The sequence below is a fragment of the Crocodylus siamensis genome, chromosome 7, assembly GCF_052110815.1.
Source record: "Crocodylus siamensis isolate JL-2025a chromosome 7, ASM5211081v1, whole genome shotgun sequence".
In the NCBI taxonomy this organism is placed as follows: Eukaryota; Metazoa; Chordata; order Crocodylia; family Crocodylidae; genus Crocodylus; species Crocodylus siamensis.
The window spans coordinates 64,874,943-64,897,973 of NC_143401.1; the positions used below are offsets into that span (position 1 = coordinate 64,874,943).

At 42.9% G+C, this 23,031-nt stretch overlaps 2 protein-coding genes across 4 annotated transcripts in view; one reads left to right on the forward strand and one right to left on the reverse strand.

The window, feature by feature from the left end:
* The window catches only part of STAMBPL1 (STAM binding protein like 1), a 32,386-nt gene extending 28,562 nt beyond the window's left edge, over nt 1-3,824 (forward strand). For all 3 annotated transcript variants that reach the window (XM_090058493.1, XM_090058494.1, XM_090058492.1), the window contains exon 11: nt 2,285-3,824. In XM_090058493.1, the coding sequence (XP_089914619.1) occupies nt 2,285-2,341 (57 nt within the window). In that variant the 3' untranslated portion in view covers nt 2,342-3,824. The remainder of the gene's footprint in view (nt 1-2,284) is intronic.
* A 4,209-nt stretch (nt 3,825-8,033) lies between these two features.
* Nucleotides 8,034-19,831, reverse strand: ACTA2 (actin alpha 2, smooth muscle). The gene is made up of 9 exons (XM_090058495.1): nt 19,694-19,831; nt 17,487-17,657; nt 15,305-15,433; nt 14,300-14,410; nt 12,516-12,600; nt 12,222-12,383; nt 11,793-11,984; nt 8,548-8,729; nt 8,034-8,262 (listed from the first exon to the last, which is right to left on the reverse strand). Exons 2-9 carry the CDS (start codon nt 17,613-17,615, stop codon nt 8,119-8,121), a joined length of 1,134 nt encoding a protein of 377 aa, XP_089914621.1. The 5' UTR covers nt 17,616-17,657; nt 19,694-19,831; the 3' UTR covers nt 8,034-8,118.
* Nucleotides 19,832-23,031: the final 3,200 nt, after the last annotated feature.

Genomic DNA, 23,031 nt, shown 5'->3' on the forward strand with positions numbered 1-23,031 from the left:
TGCATTGCTGCTGACTAACCTATGAAGGTTAAGTGTGTTTAAACTAGGCACTTGCTTCTCCCTACTTTCTACCAGTCCCCTCAAAGTTAATTTCAGTAACCACAAAATAGTTTTTCTGTTTGGCAGTTTAAGGCTCTACCATGCTGTTTGCATGACTGAACTGCTAATAATGAGAATCTCTGAATGAACAATAAATAGTTATTAAACATTACCACAAACAATACTCATTTGTTTATTTGAAAGAAAGCCAACTTTCCTTATCTTAGTATAATTCACAAGTATGGTAATAGGGCTCTTTTGTCTTTGTGAGTAACCACTGAGAAATAAGAACCAATAAGGAGGTTACTATACTTATGCCTAAATATAAAATGCCAAGAAATGGGGAAAAGTCTCTCCCTTTCGAAGGGGTAATGGAATAAAGGGGTTAGACACTAGACCAAGTGTCCTTCAGGGTGGAGTTTTCAAAAGCTAGGCACTGGCCTAAGTTTGTTCTGATAAAAAATAATCATAGTTTTTCCATGGACTCCACTGAGACTAAAAAGGATTTAGTGATGAATATCTTAAGTGGCTTGAGTTCTGTTCTGTTATCCTGGCTGCTGTCCTTCGGTTTTACAAGAGTGCTAGGTATGTCTGATCAGAGCCACATAATCCATTCCATTCTCTATAGCAAGCATCAAGCAAACAGCTGGAATCACAAAATTTCACAATACAAAAAAAGTAGTTCATTCTATCATCTTATAAATTGCCTTTCAGCATTGCCAATCTGTCATGCTCTCAAGAGAATGTGCATCCTTCAGTGGGTGCCTGTGCTCTGTAATATTTTGTTAATCAAGAAAAAAGGCTGTACCTAATATATGACATTTCAGAAGGGCCTGTTCAAAGTTTAGTTTATGATTTTAAAAAAAAAGTGTGGCTGTTTCCAAACATGCTTGGACCTTTAAGGCTAGATTGTTTTTTAAGGCACCAAAAACATTTTTACACATGCAAGCACTGCAGCATTGGGTGCTTTGAAAAGTACCCAGTGCTGCGTCACTTATAGTTGTATAAGCAGCAAAATATTCTGTGTGTCAGTGTGTCCAAAATGGTGGCGGTGCACTTTTGAACTAAAACACATGGAAATGTTTTAATTCAAAAGCACATTGCCACCATTTTATCCACACTACAACTGCAAGCAATGCAGCGCCGTGTGCGTTAGCTTGCGTGCAGAGCAGATTTGATCATCGAGTCTGCTCCAACACACTGGATCTCTGGCACATCCAGACATGAAAATGTATGTGTAAACAAGTGAAGTGCTAACTCACCCGTCCAGCAACAGTCTTAACAGAAACTACCCTCTCTGCCTATATGCTTCCCACACAAGCTTGGTTGTGCTAGAGGTTACTTTGTTTGGGAGAGGTTAGAGTGTAGGTTTTTCTCACTTGAAGCCTCCACCCTCCTGTTCCATATGAAACAGTATGCTTACAGCTTCCACTGTGAAACATGGTCCCAGGCAGTGTGTACTGGGGCATAAAGAACTATAGTGTGTATCCAAATTTTACTCCTGTGCACTAAGGTCTTCTTTTTTAATTTCACAGGTGTAGCTATTTTTCTGTTCCTCTCTTAGCCTGAACTTGTGTATTAACAGGCAAATGACAGAGGCAAGATCACTTGTACATACAGGAATTATATAAAATAGCCTTGGATGTGTAATAAGAAATAATAAACCGTACATCCTGTTTCAGTCCAGTCGAATTTAGCAATGAACAAAAGTTGTTGCCTTTTAATAGGTGTATGGGGACATATGTAAAATGGTTTGGTTGTTTGTAGGCCTGCTGATACTAAATGAAGTATTCCCATCACAAAACCATACTAACAGTGGTGTTTGGCATCCTTATTATTAGCAGCCCTAACAAGGATATCAAGGTATAATATCACATACTACATACCTTTTCTCCCTAGTGGTGGTGTTTACCATGTCCAAATTTATGAATGTTGGCAGAGTAGTGTAAGGACTTACATTGCTGCCAAGTATAGAATTTCTGGTGATGAATGGAGGATTTTGACCTCCAAGGCTGTTGGTCAGCAGCTTTTAAAATGACTGGAAGCATTATGCTGAATGAGCCCTATTGGTTTTCATGGAGAAGAGACTCCAAAAGAAAATCATATAATGTATAGAATACTTCTTTCCTGTCTAGCTTTGGAAATGGAATTGATTATCACCGGTTAATCTCTTATGATATATAGATGATACCTACTTTCCTGTATTGGTTGATTTCAATGAGTAATGGATTGATTTCTTCTACAGACCTGTGCTCATGTAGTTGGGAAAGATGTTCAAATAATCATGCTGGATCTAAGGTGATGTGGAAGGAAGATAAAATCTCCTACCTAACAGGTGCCCAAAATAGTAAAAATGGCTCTCATGTTTTCCTACAATGTGTTCAGGAAGGACTGATGTTTTATATTTATATATTTTCCATTTAATGATTTGATATTTATTGCTCTTGCCAATTTTGAAGCTATTTTGTTGCTGTGTCAAGATAGAGTTCAGAATGTCATTAAATCGGGATCTGCAAATGTATCTGAAATAATATGAGACCGCAATAAAGTGAACTTCAAACAACAAATGATGATGCTGATGAAACTGGTACAGTGCTTCTGAGGTCACTGTGCCTTGCTTTAACTTCTCTCTGATCTACAGATTTTTAATAATGGCTTGTCATATCTTCCAGGTATGTGGATTTTTAGTGCACATGTATTAGGTTACAAATGGCAATAGGTCAATCTCAAACAGCTTAGGCCATAACTGTAGAAGCTGCAGAAGTCATAATTTCTTTAAATAATTTTTGGATCTGCCAAGATACCCAACATAAATTTTAGCATGGCTAAGAGATCTGTCTCAGGTTAAAGAGGGGAAGAAGTTTACTAAGTATAAAAATTTTGTTCCTACACACGGAACTTCTATAAACATTCGTTAAGATCTGTGTTCTGCTTCTTTCTGAATACCTGGTACTAACCTCATCATTTACCATATTCAGATACTACCTCATGGCTAGCCATCATCCTAAGTGCTACAAAAACAAAGTAACAGTTTCTGCTGCAGAGCGCTTTGAAAAAACAAAACAAAACAGGTGAATGCGTTGAATAACTTGTTCAACTGGAGACAGAGGCATTCAGGATAGCAAAAAATAATAAGCCTTGTGGATCCAAAACAAAAAATGAGCTGCCAACTCAGAACACACCACACACCCATTAGGATAATGGTGGTGATTTCTATACGAAACCTACTCTTCAGAGTGTTTCAGAAAGAAACAGATGTTAAATTCACAAGACAGAAAATGTAGATATGTTACCTGATAACTACTGAGAACTGTATACCTCAGACATTAGGGTTACATAAGCAAAAGTACTTTAATTTTAAAACCAGAAGTTAACCTAGATTAGTTTTACAGAGTAGCCAACCAAAAACCACAGCAATCAGATAAAACTGCTCGTGTTGGTTGCAGTGTCAAATGGCTCCTGTGTGAAATGGCTAGTATTCGCTAGAGATTCAGATTTGGCCAGTTCAGGGGACAGTGATTCCATTAGGCGATTCAAATCAATCTCTTGAATATATTCGGCCAAATCTGATTCAGAGATTCGGCTACTGCCGAATCGGCCAAATCTCCAAATCACCCAGGCCCCATCTCATAGTTTCATAGTTTCATAGTAGCTAGAGTCGGAAGGGACCTAGGTAGATCATCTAGTCCGACCCCCTGCCTTAGCAGGAAAGAGCACCGGGGTCAGATGACCCCGGCAAGGTGCTCATCTAACTTCCTTTTAAAAATCCCCAGGCTAGGAGCCTGCACCACTTCCCCTGGAAGCTGGTTCCAGGCCCTAGCCACCCTGACTGTGAAGTAGCGCCTCCTAATATCTAATCTAAACTTACCCTCCGCCAGTTTGTGACCGTTATTCCTGGTCACTCCTGGCAGCGCACGGGGGAACAGGGACTCCCCCAATACCTGCTGATCCCCCCTGACCAGTTTGTAGCAGGCCACAAGGTCCCCCCTTAGCCTTCTCTTGTGGAGGCTAAACAGGTTCAGGTCCCGTAGCCTATCCTCATAAGGCCTGCCCTGCTGACCCCTGATCATACGAGTGGCCCTCCTCTGAACTCTTTCCATATTGTCCACGTCCCTCTTGAAGTGTGGCGCCCAGAACTGGACGCAGTACTCCAGCTGCGGCCTGACCAGTGCCGCATAGAGGGGGAGGATCACCTCCCTGGACCTGCTCGAGATGCATCTGTGGATGCATGATAGGGTACGATTGGCCTTCTTGACTGCCTCCCCACACTGCCGGCCCATTGTCCGTCCCTGGTCAATGACGACTCCAAGATCCTTTTCCGTCTCCGTGCTGGCAAGAGGAGAGTTCCCCAACCTGTAAGTGTGGTGCCGGTTCTTCCTCCCCATGTGCAACACCTTGCACTTATCAGTGTTAAACCCCATCCTATTCTCATCCGCCCACCGTTGCAACCTGTCAAGGTCAGCTTGTAGCCTATTGCACCCTTCTAGTGCACCCACATCCCCCCACATCTTAGTGTCATCAGCAAACTTGAACAGGGTGCTTTCTACCCCCTCATCCAAGTCACTGATGAAGATGTTGAACAGTGCAGGCCCGAGGACCGAGCCCTGCGGAACCCCACTGCCCACATCCTTCCAGGTTGAGAAGAACCCATCCACTACCACCCTCTGGGTGCGGCCCTCCAACCAGTTGGCGACCCATTTGACCGTGTGGGCATCGACACCACAGTCTCCCAGCTTTTTGATGAGGACAGGGTGAGAGACAGTGTCGAAAGCCTTCCGGAAGTCCAAAAAGACTACATCCACAGCAACCCCTGCGTCTAATGATTTGGTGACCTGATCGTAAAAGGCCACCAGGTTGGTCTGACAAGACCTGCCACTGATAAACCCATGTTGGTTGCCCCTGAGCATGCATTCCCCCGCAAGGCCCTCCTGGATGTGTGCCAGGATAATTTTTTCAAAGAGCTTACCCGGGATTGAGGTCAGACTAACTGGCCTGTAATTTCCCGGGTCCTCTTTTTTTCCCTTTTTGAAGATAGGGACCACATTGGCCCTCTTCCAGTCCTCCGGCACCTCGCCAGAGCACCATGAGTGCTCATAGAGCCGTGCCAGGGGTCCACCTGCCTCAGCTCCCAGCTATTTGGGGGGAAAAAAAAGCCCCGTCTCACTGGGTGCTGCCAGGCGGAGGGGCAATCCCTGCTGCCCCCCACTGCCCCACACAATGTCAGGGGTTCTGCCATGAGCCCCCTCACCCTTGCCCGCTCCCCCCATAGCTGTTCTTCCTACCCCAGATCCCAGCCATTTAAAAAAAAAAAAAGCCCTGACACATTGGCTCCTGCCTGGCCAAGGGTGATCTTCGCTGCCCTGCACTGCATAGGGGGCTCTGTCACGAGCCCCCAGAAGCCCCACCACAGCAGCCGATGAGTCAGAGGGAGGGAGAGGGGGTGTTCTTTCGTAAAGGGCTGGAGCTGGGGTGGGTGGGGCAGCCATGGGGGGCTGGGGGTAGCAGGCAGGGGTTGGGGGGCTCATAGCACAGTTCTCCTTGCAGTGGGGGACAGCAGGGATTGCTGCCCTCCCCCCGAGTTAGGTGGGTTTTTGTTTTTTTTTAAAGGGCCAGGAGCTGGGGCGGGCAGGGTAGCCATGGTGAGGGTGGGGCTGGGAGAGCAGGCAGGGTCAGGGAGGGCTGGGGGGGGAGCAGGCAGGGGATGGGTCCTGGCAGGGGTTCCCCAATGGTCCCCTCCCCCCTTCTTCAGCCTCCCTTCCCCCATCCCCTACTTATTAGCTTGGAGTCTGTGTCCAGCTCCTTGCTGCAGCCAGCAGGGACTGCCTGACTCCCCAAAGCTCTCCGAATCAATTTGGAAAGATTCAGAGAGTTTCAAATTGATTCAGACCTTTTAATGTGTCCTGATTCATTTCGGATTCGGAGATTCAGCCACTAAATCAGGCTGAATCTCCTCCGAATCGAATCAGCACCCAAAGTTTCGCACAGCTGTACTGCGCACTGTGATGTCATGCATTCACAGTGAAAGTTCCAGTCCCGCCTAACTGGAAAAGTTGAAATCAGGAGTGGGCAAAATATGCTGGATCCGCCCATGGAGCGATTTTTGCATGGCCTGCAGTGAGTCTCTTAGCCCCACCAGGCAGCACAGGGGGACCCCCATGCCAAGCCAGCCTGCAGCTTGCCCTGGCAGCAGCCTTCATTCCCACCAGCTTGGGGTGGGGTGGTGCGGGGGCAGCAGCAGCCCTAGTGAGGTTGCATCTGGGGCCAGGGCCAGCAGCCAGTCTCCATGGAGACAGTGTATGGCCAGGCAGGGAGCAGCATCCAGGGCTGGGAGCCAGTCTCCAGGGAGACTAAACAGCCAGGCAAGGAGCTGTGGAAGCAGTGGTCAGGACCCAGCCAGGGCCAGGGGAAGCATGCAGCACTGGGGCACCCCTCTCTTATGCCAACCTGCAGCTCATCCCAGGATGCTCATGCTGTGGTGGGAGCCCCCAGCCCCTCCAGGTCCTGGCCATTTTTCCAAGTGATGGAGTCGCTGCCAGGTCCACTTCCCTTCCTCCCCTTCCGGTAGGCTGCATACCCTGGGTTGTGGCAGGGGACTGGAGAGTAAGGGGAAGGAGGCTAAGTTTTCTGCCACTTGGTGGGCAGGCTGTCTCCTGGCCCCTCTTTGTCCTCCTGAGCCTCCTCCACAGGAGTCACAGCCCTCCTCCCTTTCTGGGTGCTGCAGCCCCACAGTGAGGCTTGGGGGTGGCTTCCAGCTCCACCTTGACTCCACGCTATCACCACCCCCAAGATAGCAGCCCTGGATGCAGCTCCTGGGAGCCATGCAAACAGTGTGCATGGGTGAGGAACTGTGGTCAGGACCAGGGCTGGGATAATGGGACAGTAATAGCATAGGGCCAGGGTGGAGCAGAGTTGCCCTCTGCTCCCTGGATGGCCCTGCCTGCAGAACCCATGCCCACCTGTCCTGCTCCTGAGCACAGCTACCTGGGGCCCCATCCCACATTGGGAGCTTTTGTGAGTTGCTGAGGGTGGGTGAGAAGGGAGTTGCTGATGGCCTACGAGAGGTTACCAAGTCAGTGCATGTGGCAGTCGAGCCCAAATAATTGTCCGTCCCTGGTTTAAGCACACTGCTAAAGTATCTCCTATAAGAGTAACATTTTGGGCTTTTATACATGTGCATGGGGCTACTTCTGAGCAACCATTCGTTCTAGCCCTTTGATCAGATCACAAGAGTCCAGTGGGTCAGCAGAGCACAAGAGCTAGAAGTGAAGTACTAATTTGGTACCCACATTCATCTGTTTTTGTGAAAACAGAGGCAGGACTGGCTTACTGTGATGATAAATTGGTGCCTCCATTCCACTGGCATCTCTGAAAATCAAGACTCTTCCGTGGGTGTCAGAATATGGCATGAAAATTAAAATGCTGTACCTGGCAAGTAAAGGGTTTGGACACTAATACTGTACTGTTCAAGTGAACTGTACTATTTCAAACAGTAGACTAGGGATCCCAACCAGACTGCAGTGACACCCTGGGGTGCTTTGAGATCCTCTCAAGGGTGCCAGAGGGTGCCACATGGTGTTAGCCCAAGTTTACAGCTGTGATTCAGAAAAGTTTGCAAATACAAATCCATAGGTGTGGTCCTTCTGAGTTCTTTGGCAACAGACAAAAATGCTCTGCTATTCTTCTTTAGCCATAAAAAACCAAAAGAGTAATAACTAAGCTTGCATTTTCTAAAGGATGCCTTGAGTCTAAAAGGGGTGTATTGAGTGTAAAAAAACTTGAGATCCACTGCAGTAGGCCTTTTCCCTTTGGTATATTGTTGCTGTTATTATCGCAGTACTAAATTTGGGCCACAAGAGGGTGAATTAAAAGCAATAATAATGAGAAGCTTATTTGAAAACACATGCTTTGTAAAAGAAAAGAAGTTGGAAGTAGCATATCGAAGATGTATTCAAAAAATACATAGTATCCAAGTAATCGGAGCTCTTACTATGAAAGATGTTGGAATGAAATTATAAGGACGTATTTATTCCTGAATATATTCACAGTAATGTGCTAAAGGGTATATAAAGATAAAGCAATTTAAAAGCATTTGCGGTGAACGATGGATGGGCCAGCTTCATCATATTCTTGTTTGCTAATCCACATCTGCTGGAAAGTAGACAGAGAAGCAAGGATAGAACCACCAATCCAGACAGAATATTTACGCTCTGGAGGAGCAATGATCTGTTTAAGAAAGAAAGAAAAATACAACTTTCTGTTATGGAAGAAACATGTCTGGTAAACAAAGATACCAGATGACAGTTAAACCTTTTTGGACAATCTAAAACCTAATGGCATCTCTTGCATTTAATTTAGCCATAGAAGTATGCACCATATCAAATCAGTAAATCCACAAACATTTTCAAAAAATTTTGACAAAACCATCTTGCTGTTCTTCATTGAAATTTAAACAGTTTGTCCAATTTTGATGAGTTCTAATAGGTTAAAAATAATGGCACTGCACTGTACCTTGATTTTCATAGTGCTGGGAGCCAGAGCAGTGATTTCTTTCTGCATCCGATCAGCAATGCCTGGATACATTGTTGTACCACCAGACAGGACATTGTTTGCATAAAGGTCCTTTCTGATATCGATATCACATTTCATGATGCTGTTGTAAGTGGTTTCATGTATACCAGCAGACTCCATGCCTGAGAGGGTTATAGCAGAACACTCAGAATAGGCCATATGTAAATAGTCATAAAACTTTTAAGTAGACCTACAAACACTAATTGACACTTTTGCTTGAAAGACACCGTTCCCCAGGGCTTATACAAACCTGTGGAATGTCATTTTGCAGCTGGCTAAGCTGTTTATTATTCAGAAGCTATTTGGGACCACAGACCTTTTATTGAATAGCCATTCATTTTAAAAGAAAGCAAGAGGAGCTGAGACAGGAGCAAGTCTCCGTTAGAATTTTTTCCATCCTACTTTAAATGGACTAAGAATTCCATTTATGGTCACACTGACTCTTGAAAAACTAACCCAGCTCAGAGTTGGAATAGTCATAGTTCTGTCCTTGTAACCATACCTATGTAACTACTTTAACTACTGCTGGTTCAGAAACTTCATTTGATGCCTAGCATTCTGTGCTTTGGTCAGTAATACTTGACAAGGGTGTTGTCATACCCTTGGGGATGCCTTGCACACCAAAGTATGCTATAAAGTGCCATACAATGTTGGAACTGTTAAGTGTACCAATATGAGTCACAAGTTAAACCCAGAGATTATCAAATAAGAATCCATAGGGTTAAAAACATTCTCACTTAACTGTAGTCTTTCTGAGTTCTTTGCAGCAGAAGAATTACTCTATTATTTTTCTGTTGTCAAAAAATGAGTAAAAACACAAAAGCTGGCATTTTCTGAGGGGTGCTTTGAGTCTAAAAAGGTTGAAAAGCACTGCAGCAGCCAGTTCATCAGCATGACACATGTGCCTTAACTTTTTTTTAAGGTGCAAACAGCAAAGCCTAAATCTTATTTCGCCTAAATTCACTTATGCCTCTACATATAATTACATATGAGGCACATTGAGCCAGAAGACTTTCCTTTCTGAGAAGGGTACCACTCTGGCAACCCTAGTCTGCCTGCCAAGGAGATTCAGGCCTCCATTGCCAAGAGAGGTGGTATGAGTCCAAGCAGGCTCTAAGCTAAGCAGAACCAAGAGCACCTTTCACCTCTTCTGTTTTGCTTTTTTTAATTTGACCTACTTATATATGGAGACAGAAAGAGAACAGCAAGAAGTCTGGTTCTGTAGCTCAATGAGCTGCCCACCAGACCTGAAACAAGGTAAACCCTGGCTTCTAGGCCCTCCTCCCACTCTTACCTATCTATTTTACTGGCTCATTATTGAATGCAAAATACAGGGACACTCCATCTTGGCTTGGGAAGGGAAAAAGGTCAGAACCTAAGTCCCATTCCCTTTTGGATCAATGCCCAGTTGGCTAAGCAACTGAGCCAGTCACCTACCTGCCTTACCTTCTAGTCCCTTTGGCTGCCCAGTAAATCATGTTTAACATTAAGAGGAGTAAAAAGGTATACTGGGTAATGCCTAACCAAGGGCCTTGAGCTGGAATGTGGAAGATATGAGCACAAACCTTGTCTGAGTAATGGAGGTCCTAAAATCTTGGATCTCCCAGGCAGGTACCCCAGTTAGTGAAGTGGGACATATATGGTATTACATATACTCTTTTTTGTGACGTATATAGTATTACAGAACTTCCCAACTAAGTCACATAATACTTCACCCATCCAAAGGTGACTTGTAGGAGGTCTACAGAACCCAAACCTACCAGGATCCTTGTGTAGAAGATACATTGTTAAAAAGCTGGTGAGTTAGATGTATGTATCCTCTTTTATGCCTTGTTTTCTCTAAAGTGCTTTTGTTTTAAAGATATATTTTGTTCTCAGAAAATTGGTTACTGGGAGAACTGTGATTCCAGCCCCAGAGAAGTGATAGCTGGAGACTTAGGACCTGAGCAAGGATGTGGTCAAAGTGCAGTTAGCTTGGTAACTTTGGCAACTTCATTAGGAAAACAAGAAAAACTGAAATGGATTTTGACTCTCCAGTACATCTTAAGGAATTCATGATCAGTGAATGATGAACTTGACAAAACAGAAATATCATCTCTGGGCCAAGGTATGTCATGCTGACAGTAGGTGTCTAGGTGGATAATACTCTGAGAAAATGAAATCTTACTCCCTTCTGCCAAAGTTGACCTTGGGGCATTTTTAATTGTCTATATAGAATCTTCAGTGTGCATCAACTTCTAGTACTGAGGTAAAGACAACTTGTTAGCCCATATTTGTCAGAGATATTAAGGCAGGGGTGGGCAAAACACAGCCCATGGGCCAGATCCAGCCCATCAGACCATTCTATCCAGCCTACAGAACCCCTAAAAAATTTAGAAAATCTTTATCTGCTCCTGGCTGTCTGTCAAAGAGGACAGGAGCCAGCGGCAGTAGGACCCAGGGGGAGCTGGCAGCAGGAGCCAGGAGCCCAGCTCCACCCTCCTAGCCATGTCCCTTTTTCTTGCCCCCACCCTTTTCCAGCACCACATAGTTCACGGCTGCATGGCCAGACTGGGGAGCACAGGGCCACACTGCTATTGTGCATTTACCTCTATGTACACTACACAAATGCATATAAACCAGGGCAAAAATATTTTTTAAATCAAATTAATGAATGTTTTAGATGTTCATTTTTTACAATATAATTTGGTATTCTTCTGGTTCCAATACAGCAAAGCCCCTTACTGAAAGGAGTACTTCCGGGGGCAAGGGAAGGGACTTCTGGTGGCAAAAGCCAGGCATTACAGGGTGAAACTTCTGATCCCAAGATGGTGACCAGGGGGTGGGGCACCCATCAAGAGGCAGGGCTACACGTGCAGCCCTCCATAGCTTTCCAAAACTCAGCAGCCCCCTGCCTGAAATAATTGTCTGTTCCAGTATTACGGTGTAGTAGTAGAATGTGAAGCAGTATCCACCCATATGTGGGTGGGCAGAAACGAGTGCTATTTTTTTCTGGAAAGAGTCTATGAGCTGCTGAACCATGACTAGATGTTAGCTCCAGCTCACGAATGGTTTACTAGAACATATGCAACTGTATATGCTGAAGTGAATGTGCTGCAGGGAACAGATAAGAGTTACAAGAGCCCAGGGACAACAAGATAGTTACTGCAACATAAATTACCAATGAAAGACGTCAATTAACTTACCAATGAAGGAGGGTTGGAACAGGGTCTCAGGGCAGCGGAAGCGCTCATTACCTATGGTGATCACTTGACCATCGGGCAGCTCATAGCTCTTTTCAAGAGAGGAGGAAGTGGCAGCAGTGGCCATCTCATTTTCAAAGTCCAAGGCCACATAACACAGCTTCTCCTTGATGTCACGGACAATTTCACGCTCAGCTGTTAACCAGGTATGGGAATGAAAATCTTGTTTTTCAACAGTTCACTATATCTAAGCAGCCCTTACACACTATTTCCTTTTAAAAATAGTCATTTAGTAATGCTAAATGGGAATCTTACATTCTTCTCCATTTCTTTATGCTTCTATACAATACTAGAATAGCCAATGATCCTTGAAGGCTATCACAAATTTTACACATAAAGCAAATCCTGTCCTTGGTTAGGACTGGTTCTTACCAGTTGTCACAAAGGAATAGCCACGTTCTGTCAAAATTTTCATGAGGTAGTCTGTTAAATCTCGGCCAGCTAAATCCAGACGCATGATGGCATGAGGCAAAGCATAGCCTTCATAAATTGGCACATTGTGGGTGACACCATCTCCAGAGTCGAGCACAATCCCTTTGAGAAAACAGATGTAATTTGCCTTCAGATTGTGGCTCCCCCCACCAACATGCACAAACACACACACACTTTTTTTTGTTTTTTTTTTTAACTATTTAAACTTCCCACTCCCTCCTCTCAAAGACCTACCTGTTGTACGTCCAGAAGCATACAGGGACAGAACAGCCTGAATGGCCACATACATGGCTGGTACATTGAATGTCTCAAACATAATCTGAAATGCAACAAAATACTGAATTACTGGAGCTCTATGGCTTTCTTCATTTGAAACAAAATATTAGAGAAAAAAGGAGGCTGAAATAGATTCCTGTAAGTTGTACTCTAACTTCTACACATTTCTCATATTTGTTCATATGTATGTTCTTGCTTTCACTGTCTCTCATATGTGCATGTTGACAGAGGGGCTGAGATTGTACCACGATATATTGATCAATATGTATTATTTGTTTTAAGCCCAAATCCACAAGACCGTAGGTGGGATTTAGTTGCCAAAATCCAAAATCATGATCCTCGGAGCCTTGCCCAACTTCTACCTTACCCTGGACCTTCCAGAACTTTATAGGTATCTAACATTGTATGTTAGAGGTCCCCAAATGCCTAAACTCTGCTTCTGGACATAGCCAGAAGTACCTGTATCTTAGCAGGACTAAGTAGTTTGACATCTGTTTAATACTGAAGCCTACTCAGTATCTGCAAAACAAATACTCTGCCTATATCCCCTGAAGCATTCAAATAGCACATGTACTCCTGTGTAGGTCTCTTTTTGAGGTTCCCAACTTTCCTTATGTATTGTATATGGATCTAAAGGCTGTGAATTCCACCGTGGGGGCCTATATGCCGAAAATTAAGATGCTGTGATGCTAAGCATAGCAGTGACTTAAGTCCATTTGTGGCTCTAGTTCCCACAGGTTTCATCAAATAGTTGATAACAGTCCATGCTTATTTGCAGCACCTAGTAAGAGCAACAACCTGTTACTAACAATATTTCTCCCTAGTAACAATTTTGATGTATGTATTCAAATAATACTACCTAAAACAGTGACAGCAGCTTAGGAGCAACATACATGCCAGGGCACCAGCGTGTCACTACAAACAGGCATCAATTGCACCAGAACTTTTACTGTAAAAAAACCCAAACAAAACCCAAACTACACATTTTAATATTCTACTCTTTAACTGATCATGTTCATATTCAGAGTTGAGTGAAATGATCTGTGGATAGAAACATTAAATCAAGCAGTATGACTAGTGCACATTTTGTTTCTAAAATGGTCTAGGACCAAGCAATGTAAAAGCAGCATTGCTCATTAAAGGGCAACAGTCTTTCACTTCAAGCCAGTTTGAAAAGCTGAACTTCAAAAACATATGAATTGGCTCCCTGTCTTTCATAAAAAAGTTCAAACTACAAAAATAAGCAAACTGGACAACTGGCCACTTTGCATCCCTTTGCTTCCATGACAGTTTTATTGCCAGGGATATTAATAACATGACAGTAAAACTGTTGCAAGTACTCCAGGTGATCCTGTTAAAACCATGCTTAAGCTACAAAGCTTGAAATGATTTCAGTGAACATTTCTCATTGCTGTGTTCAGTTTGATCTTATGATGTCAAATCCTTTCACCAAGTTACAGCTTTTAAATTATTTTAAGTTATATTTAGGAAATCCAATTAAAACAAGTTAAAGCACAGACACTTAGTTTAATGCAGCAGCATTAAACCTCTAACTTACTGTGGAGTTGCAAGATGGGTGCAAGATGGGTGATTGTTCATGTGATTCCCTGTGTCCCAATGTGTATCATTTGTTTCTTGTTTCATGTTATCTGATACCACCAATTGCTCTGTGCATAAGTGAAGTAACTTAGCCTTTGTAAGTATTCTGTAATGCCGATATAATGTTCCTTAAGGCAATGTACCTGTGTCATTTTCTCTCGATTGGCTTTGGGATTCAGTGGAGCCTCAGTAAGCAGAGTTGGATGCTCTTCAGGGGCAACGCGTAATTCATTGTAGAAAGAATGGTGCCAAATCTAAAAACACAGTGAAAAGAGGCAAAGTGAAGAAATATCATCAACCAACAATTTGTAACCAAAGTGTCACAACTTCAGAGGATGCACAATAGTCAGAATCACAGGTTTGGAAGAGACCTTCAGGATCAATGTTCCCATTGCCATGCAACTACAAGTGCTTCTAGCAGTACATGTTGGCTAACAATATTTAACAGGCTGCTGTCCGAAGTGGCTATGACTGAATATCAAAGTGACTGTGAAAAATGACTTATGTTTGCTTTTACCACTGATGCTTTATATGTAGTAACTTATTTGGAAGATCTCCGTGTGTGTGTGTCATAGACTGATTTCCAAAACCAATTCTGGGTTTTGCAAGAAATGCACTAAGAAGCCAGCCAGCTGAAAGAACCTGGACCAGTTGGTAAAAAAAAAAAATGTATTTCAGATGGAAAAGGGAAAGATCCATGAGGAAAAAAAATGGCATTGGTAGACAAATTCAAGTCTAACATTACTCTTTTTTGATGGAATGAATTATGAATGAAAGTGGCATCCCTCTGGGCAATGATCAGTTCCTGATGTTCACAACTGGTCTTCACTACAATATTTTGTAATGCTTTGTAGTGAACATTAGAGACAATGATGTATGAATTTCCATCTCAGCCAGGAGCCATTTAGATGTTTTATACCAGGAGTAATTAGCAAGGTAAACACGTCACATGGAACAATGATGAGCTGTAAAGTGCTGAATAAATGCTAACAAGTACTAGTTCAGCTTCAGTTGTTAGTAATTTTCTCATATGAAATAAAATACTACTAGATGTCATGACACTGTGATACAATTTATTTTCTAATCTTTTACTCCTGTACTAAAAAATTCTACCTACACCTGACACAAGCTTTCAAATGTTGAAATACCTTCTCCATGTCATCCCAGTTTGTGATGATCCCATGTTCTATGGGGTATTTCAAGGTCAGGATACCTCTCTTGCTTTGAGCTTCATCACCTACGTAGCTGTCTTTTTGACCCATACCAACCATCACTCCCTAAAAAATGACATAAATAATGTAATCCATAGTTGTGAAATAAACCAATAACATGACTTTTCAGACTAATGACATTGCTGACAAAACATTTGTTTAATACTAATACCAGGACCATCATTTTTACTAATTGTAATGTGGAAAAAATGGGAAAAAAATTACATTGCAGCTTCAACTTATTTACAATAATACTTCATAAATCTCAGGACTTTAGATTCTTATTAAAGTCATTTTAAATTCATCACTATAATGCAAAATAAGTAGTTAAATTTTTAATGATTATCTGATACATAATTTTAGTAATCAGTAAAAAGCATATCAGTTTCACTGAAATATTGGAATGCAGTAAATAAAACTATATAATGCCATCTAGTGGTAAGCAATGAGCAATATATTTTTTAATTTTTTCTTAGGCTCTCTGTAGGTACAGTTTTTCCCTCCATATTAAAAATGTTACAACTTTGAATCAAGCAAGGATAGCTGTTGTTGATTTAATTACTTGTTGCCTTATCAGAATAAGATAATTATACACTCCAGACCTCTGCTTCTTCACTGATCCTTCTCAGGAAGAGATGGCTTTGATCCAGTATTTTGCATTGGATTTCCAGTGGAGTGACAGCACTGTGTCTCATGTACAGCTAGCAATGAATTATACTAGAATGCTGTTTTCAGCTGCCTACTGAACTGGGAGCATCACTTGCTTTCATTACAGTTAAACTGCTGCTTTTTTGCACAATGAATTCACTGTTTGCAAAAAGTGACAATCTGAATTAGTAATGCCCAGAAGTTCGTATATGGACCCTGTTTGAGGTAATGCACAAACAGAAGCAGAGACTGTTCAGTCATAGCAAAATTTAACTAACATATAATCATGTGACTGCAGCACAGCTTTGATTAAAAACAAAACAAAAAACTCTTCTCTAAACTGACAGTAATCTCTGGGGGAACTTCTGCCACTACAAGAATGTCACTAGATCATGTCAGTGACCCCACAGATAAATGCTTATGACCCTCCCGCTACAAGCACTTAGATTTGGGGTCACTCACACATTCTTTTAACAATATAAGGCACTTTTAACATAAGCCCAGCAGTGTTGTGCAAAGACGTGTCTGGTAAGTGAAGGACTTTCAAAATTAACAGTTGCTTCAGTTTAGCTTACTCTCACTACTCTGTCAGAGGCAGAACAGATGTATTTCAAAACTTTAACAAGTGACTATTTTCAGAGTTGGAGACAAGACCAGGAAGAGTGTATCTTCTTTGCAGGTGCAGCTGCTTTTGGTTGCAGCCTAATTAAATTACTGGTTTCCTTTCCATTGCCTCCAGTGTGCTCTGCAACAAGTTGCTAATGCAGCACTACCCTAAAGGTAGTCTGCATGGCTACTAAGGATTCTCCCAGAACTAGATTCTTGGGTGACGAAGAACCACTGAATAACCAAGCTACCTAGTCATGTGACAAATATGGAGACTGAAATACTGGCTTATTGAATATTTCTGTTGAGAACAAAGTGTAACATTTTAATGTTATTTCAAGGATAAAAGTGGAGAATTTGGGGAGGGTTTGGGGCTGTTTGCTGCCAGGTTCTGTGGTGGTCAACATGTCTACAAAGATTTCTGCATGATTTTTAAACAGTTCCACTTGCTAGGACAGCAAGGAAACCAGCAACCAAAATATTAGCTGAGCTAATGTCAAGACAAAATATAGAAGAAAGTGATATTGAAAGCATTTTCTGAAAAAGACTCCTCCCACGAGCAGTTAGGTCATATCCTAATGCAGATATGCACACCTTCAGGGGATGCTTTGTCTTAGTTTGTCCTAGAACATTAAATATCATGAAGTAGAACAGCTTGCAGGTATACCACACTGTCAGTCAATTTGCTAGTTTCAAACTAAAAAGTATTGGGGCAATTATGTTCTTAGATCGGAGACTCCCAAGGCAGCACTGGGAGCTGTGGTTAATGATTCTCCTGCTTCTGCGTCACTTCTAACTCCTTTAATTCTATTACAGCCCATAAAATCCACCCTGCTGTACTTAAGTAATGGAACTGGTAATTTACCTGGTGCCTGGGACGACCCACAATGGAAGGGAAAACTGCTCTAGGAGCATCATCTCCAGCAAAGCCAGCCTTACAAAGTCCCGACCCATTGTCACAAACCAGTGCGGTGCTATCCTCTTCCTCACACATCTTCTATGTCAATGTCTTCAGGCCTTTTGGGCAAAAATGGTCCTATAAACAAAATAGAAAAATTCTGCAGACATTTGCGCAATCCAGGAAGACAGACAACCACCTGAATGGATTGGTATTGATCTGCACAGGCAGGGCAACCATTCTGAGCAGGAATATCATTAAAAGACAGCTTACAATAAAATGTCTCCTCTGAAACTTTAATTTGAAATATTGACCCTTATATTTCACCAGTTCTGTAGCAAAGGGTGAGGGGTTGTTTCCTTGTATCAGTGGCATGCAACAGTTCAGTGGTATGCAATGGATTTTATCCTCCAAAATTGGGAGTGTCCCACAGGACAGATAGAGTTTTAAAACTTGAGGAGAGTTCATTTATCCAAATTCACTGCTGAAATTGATAGCTATAGGAATGAAAAAGCCTTCTATATCAGGTACAATGTGCACTCAACACTGAAGAGGAAGGTGTTTGCTAGCAGTTTATAAAGTGGGGGAGAATCTGAATATTGCTGGATGAAGTGTCTGGCTCAGAGGTCTCTGTGAACAGGTGTTTAAACCTACAACAGATAGTAAAAGCTAAAGATGCATTCACCAAGAATCTCAAGCAATGAGGTGCTGCAAATGGAGAATAAAGTGGGAGTCAGGTTAGAGGGATCTTTGATGCATGGGAAAGGAAGTATAGAATAGCTAGTCCCGAGTGAAAAGGGAACACTCCAGGCATTCCTCTTGTGAGCTGGGCTGTCATTCTGCTGAAGAGTAGTCTAAAACAGACAGTGCAGCAGTTCTCTAAGCTGCATAGATGCTGGTTTCCAGGATAAAAGCCCATACAGAAATCCTAATCTAAGTGCTGCAGGTACTGTTCTTAATTGAAAAAGTGAGGGGGGATGCAGTTGTCCTCAATTATGTATGTGTGAGGGAAAGGAGGCTATGTCTGTTTAAGCATTTACTCAATGGAGCAGATCTTAGCTCCTATGAATGAACAGTCCGGTTTGGAACAAACCATTTCCTAATTAGGAAATAGACTTCCAAGCGTCTGTTTTCAGAATGGAGTTTGGAGGTCAAGGGGTTGCTCAAAGCAGTGCAGCCCAGGCTGTGCCAAAAATCACTTGTGGGGGGAGGAGAAGGGAATGCAATGTTTCAGAGGTTAGGAGATTCTAAATGAAAACCATATTTAGTAATAAAGCATTAAAGTTGAAGAAATCCAAGCTGACTGATTTCAAGCAGGCCTCTCTGCCGCCAACCAGCTCTCAACTGCTCACGACTGCCGCAGCATGCTATACTAACATCCTACAGTAGGAAATCGAGCACAATACCATGGGATAAAGTACCCTCTCCAGCTCAGGTGCGTAAAACAGTTTATTTGTTAGCCATCCTGCTCCTGTTGCATGCATGCGTGTGTGTGTGTGTGTGTGCGTGTGCGCGCATGTGCATGTGTGTGTGTGTCAGAGAGAGAGAGAAGCGCTGGCAGCACCAGGCTCCGCAGCTGACTTAAATGATTCCAGTCTCATTGGGAGCAGTCCACTCGTAACCGGCTCCTTTCAATGAAATGTTTGTATTTTGCAACCCACCATCATTTTCTGTATGAAGACCCAAGGGAGCAAACAGACATATCATTCTGGACAGCAGCAATAATGTTTTTTGCATTCTCCACCCATTTAAAAGTCTATTTTCAAAGCATTTTCTAAAGTAATTCTACACCATTGAAACAAATCTATGGAAAAAACCTAACCCAGTCTCTTCTTATAGTTAGGAACTAGATTCAATCCAAAGCAGATATAAGTGAATTTGGCTCATTGTTCTCAAACAAGAACAATAATTGAAATAGTATTCAATATTCCTTTAAGATTGGTTTCCTGTCAGTGTTATATGTGAAATGACTAGGCTGAACTGTAAAATATCTTACAAATAAAGGTAAATATTAACACCATAGTCATTTTCATCAGTGCTGTTTTAAAATGAAATATGTGAGCAAGTAATACCAGAACACTGCATCCTACTGAACAGCATCTGTTATTAATAAACTTTTAGTAATAAGTGCTGATGAATTCTGTAAGTCAAACTGTTCATTCATTGCCACTTACCCTGAGAGCTCTTTGCTGGGGACGGCTCTTCTAGGATGGTGCACTCTGCCTCTGTAAGCTGTTAGGTTATATAGCTCCTTGCCTAGTTCCCCTCCCACTAACTTCCCAAACAAGGAACGGAGAAGAACTAAGAGATGGAGCTGAAGTCTAACAGAGCCATATAGGGATCTCAACACAAAAATCTCTAATCTGGGTGGCCGGGACCTTGGGTCTCTTCCACTGCATTCCACTGTACTACTTACGAAACAGGAGGAGGCTTCAGCTGGGTAAGATAAACATGTTAAAACTTTGGGGCTAAAATGCACTGAGAGATACTGCAGCAGTGACCAACACCCACTGTTGGAGTATGTGTTCAAACAAAACAAAAGATGCACATGCCTGCGTAGTAGCACAGAAGCATAAGGAGTGAAGAGGAAGGCTTCTAAAAACACTCGCTCCCCCTTGTGTGAATTAGTTAAAGCTTAGTTGGCAAAAGCAGTGAAACCCATTGTGGTAAGCAAACAAATTGCTGGATCTTGCCACAAACATTCTTTAAAGTGTTCTGTTTTTTACTCTGGTACTCTGAGCATTATTAGGGAATAGATATCTGGAAGGTATCTTGTCCATCTCTCTGAGGTATGGAGTTATGTAGGGCACAGTACAAACACTTTGATTTTGCACAAGTTGCAGAACTAAAATAAGAAAATGATAATCCTTTGGGAACAAGCTTGGGGGTGGGTTTCCTTCTCTCCTACCACCCTCCCCCTCCCTTCCCCATCAAGTTTGTTTCAAAATATTGTAAATGCCAAGCAAATTATTTTAGTTCCACACATTTGGTGTGTTAAATTTATATCTCAGGCACCAGTGCCACAGTAAGGGGAAAGGGGCCGGGGAGGTGAGCGGGTCGATGGCCCCAAGCACCAAAGCAAACGGGTGCCAAAAGGCGCTGCCCAGCTGGGGTGGGATGCAGCATGGAGCCATAAGCAGCTTGTGGGGGGCACGGGGATGGGGGAAGGGCGGTTCTTGCCCCTGTGTGCACTTCTGGGCAAGCGGGGGGGAGCATGTGCCCCCCTGCTTAGGTGCACGGAGCGAGGGCAGGCTGCTGCTGCAGCCTTTGCCCCAGGCACCAAACTTTGTTGCTACGGCACTGTTGGGCACACTCATGATAACATCCATTGCATCTGTGATCCCCTAACTAGTTCTGCAACCACTTAATTTTGGTGAATAGAGTAAGACTTTGTACTTACATACTAGGAGCTTATTTTCAAAAAATGATTAGATTTACAGCTGTGGCCAGCTGTTCTCTAGCCAGGCAGGGTCTCATGAAGAACCTTTATGGTCAACACACCTTTGCTGTCATGCTGGTACTGAAAGAAGACCAGAAACAAAATCTATAATTTAACCATGTACAATTTAACTGTTACAAAATTCAAAATGGTCCAAGCAAAAAGCTAACAAAGGTCTACGCTGATAACCCTAATGAGATTTCTGCTTTATGAGCTTTCTCCTGTAACTGGCTGTGTACCTGTTGTGTGTGTGAGTTGTGTGTGTGAGCTTGCTGTTTAATCATGCCATCTTAATGCAGGGAAAGCTCCCATAAGGCCTCATTGGGAATTTTTCTCGTAAAGATTTAAGGATTTAGGTCAATAGTACAGATAGCAAATGGACAAGCACTAAGGACTGAGAATGAAACAAAGAGGTCTGAAAATAATGTATCTTGTAATGGAAGGAAACTTGAGGGCGAGACACAAATTGTGGAATTTGTAAGGCTTTTCTATTTCCTTTGCCTATCAGCATGGTGTCTGGACACATGATATAGAAGGAAAAAACCCAACCCTGACAATAAAAACAAGCCCTTTCTTGTCAACGCCAGGGGAAAAAAACAGTACTCAAACACTTGTTGGTACTGCATACTAGTCTGTACATCACAAAGTTCAAATGCAAAAGGGAGAACAGCATTCATATCACAGGACCTTTTTCTGATGACACCCCAAGCCTGATTCTGATGTATTTTATGCTATTGATTTTACACCAGCATAATTCTACTAATGTATTGATTTACACTGGTGTAGATGAAAGGGTTGTAAGGGCCCTGGCCTCCAGCCATAAACTCTGCCCAACTTGCAGGTAAAGCTTGTCAGTTGATCTTGTGTTGAAATGCTGAGTAGGGAAAAAGGGTACCTTGAATATAACCAAGCCTCATGTATACATGAAGGATGCTTACAGAAGTTACAGAAGACTACCTCAGTCACACCGTAACTTTTTGCATTTTACACAACACACTTAAAGTTACACTGTCATTGAAATTATCTGACAACCAGTATTTGATGATGGAAGCCGAGTGCCTCCATGCCCTGGCCAAGGTCAGGAGGCAGAGGGTGCTGTAGCCTGCTGTGGAAACCAACCAGCCTGATCACTGGCCAGCTGCTCCCCCCCAACCCCTGCCTGCCAGCTGCCTGCAAAGAACCAACCGTGATTCATTTCCTCTACCCTCTGCCCACTGGTGACATGAGGCACCAGTGACCCTCTCCTGCTGGGCAGGGGTCTCGCTCAGGGCACCCCCCACTCCTGATTGTTGCCCAGCTGCTCCCCTCCCCCATTTGCTGGCTGGCTGCACAGGGAAGGGACTCTTGCCTCCTCCCTGAAGCAGATCCAGGACATGACAAATAACCTTCATAGGGAACTGCATAGAAATTCCCTAAGGTGCTCTAATTTAGAACACTTTCACTTACTACCTGATTTAATGAGATAGTAAATGAGGGTTACTTTTTTGTGTGATTGGCTATTTAAAAAGTCCTCTTCAACTATGCACGTGTTATGACATGGGACTTTTAGGGGCCAGATGGCATGAAAAATGTCACTTCTGTCTGTCCCCAGAGTTTTATGCATTGAATTAGATTTGTGTACTGTACCCATAGAATCAGCTCTATCACACACTTGCTAAATCCTTCTGTCTGTTCTATGGCCAACTACTGTAATATCATCTCTGGTTCTTATCTAGACTGAGACTAAGACAAGTCATGCACAGGTGGCATCTAACAACCTGAAGTTCACTGATTGCATCAATCTGCTATTTGCAAAAGACACACTTCACAGCATTAGCCATATAACTGGTTTGGGCCACATATCAATGTGGACATAGACAAAACCAAGAGTTTTCTGCAAGAAAAAGGAAGAGAACCATGTAAACATTAAAGTAGACAGTTTCATGATGGCAGCTTCATGTATCTATCTGCAGGACAAGGGTTTCCTTAAGATTGTAAGGATACAGCAGGAGCAGGCAGCCCTAGGTGATCTGAGGCTGACCGAAAGAGGCAAAGGAGCCTCCCTAGACACAAAAATCAAACCACTCAAAACAT

Excerpts from the sequence above, each read along its gene's own strand:
- ACTA2 (XM_090058495.1), bottom strand. The coding sequence starts at position 17,615 with ATGTGTGAGGAAGAGGATAGCACCGCACTGGTTTGTGACAATGGGTCG. Across the intron at positions 12,384-12,515 it reads TGCTTCTGGACGTACAACAG|GGATTGTGCTCGACTCTGGA; the intron begins GTAGGTCTTTGA and ends GTTTTCTCAAAG. Across the intron at positions 11,985-12,221 it reads CTATTCCTTTGTGACAACTG|CTGAGCGTGAAATTGTCCGT; the intron begins GTAAGAACCAGT and ends CCTGGTTAACAG.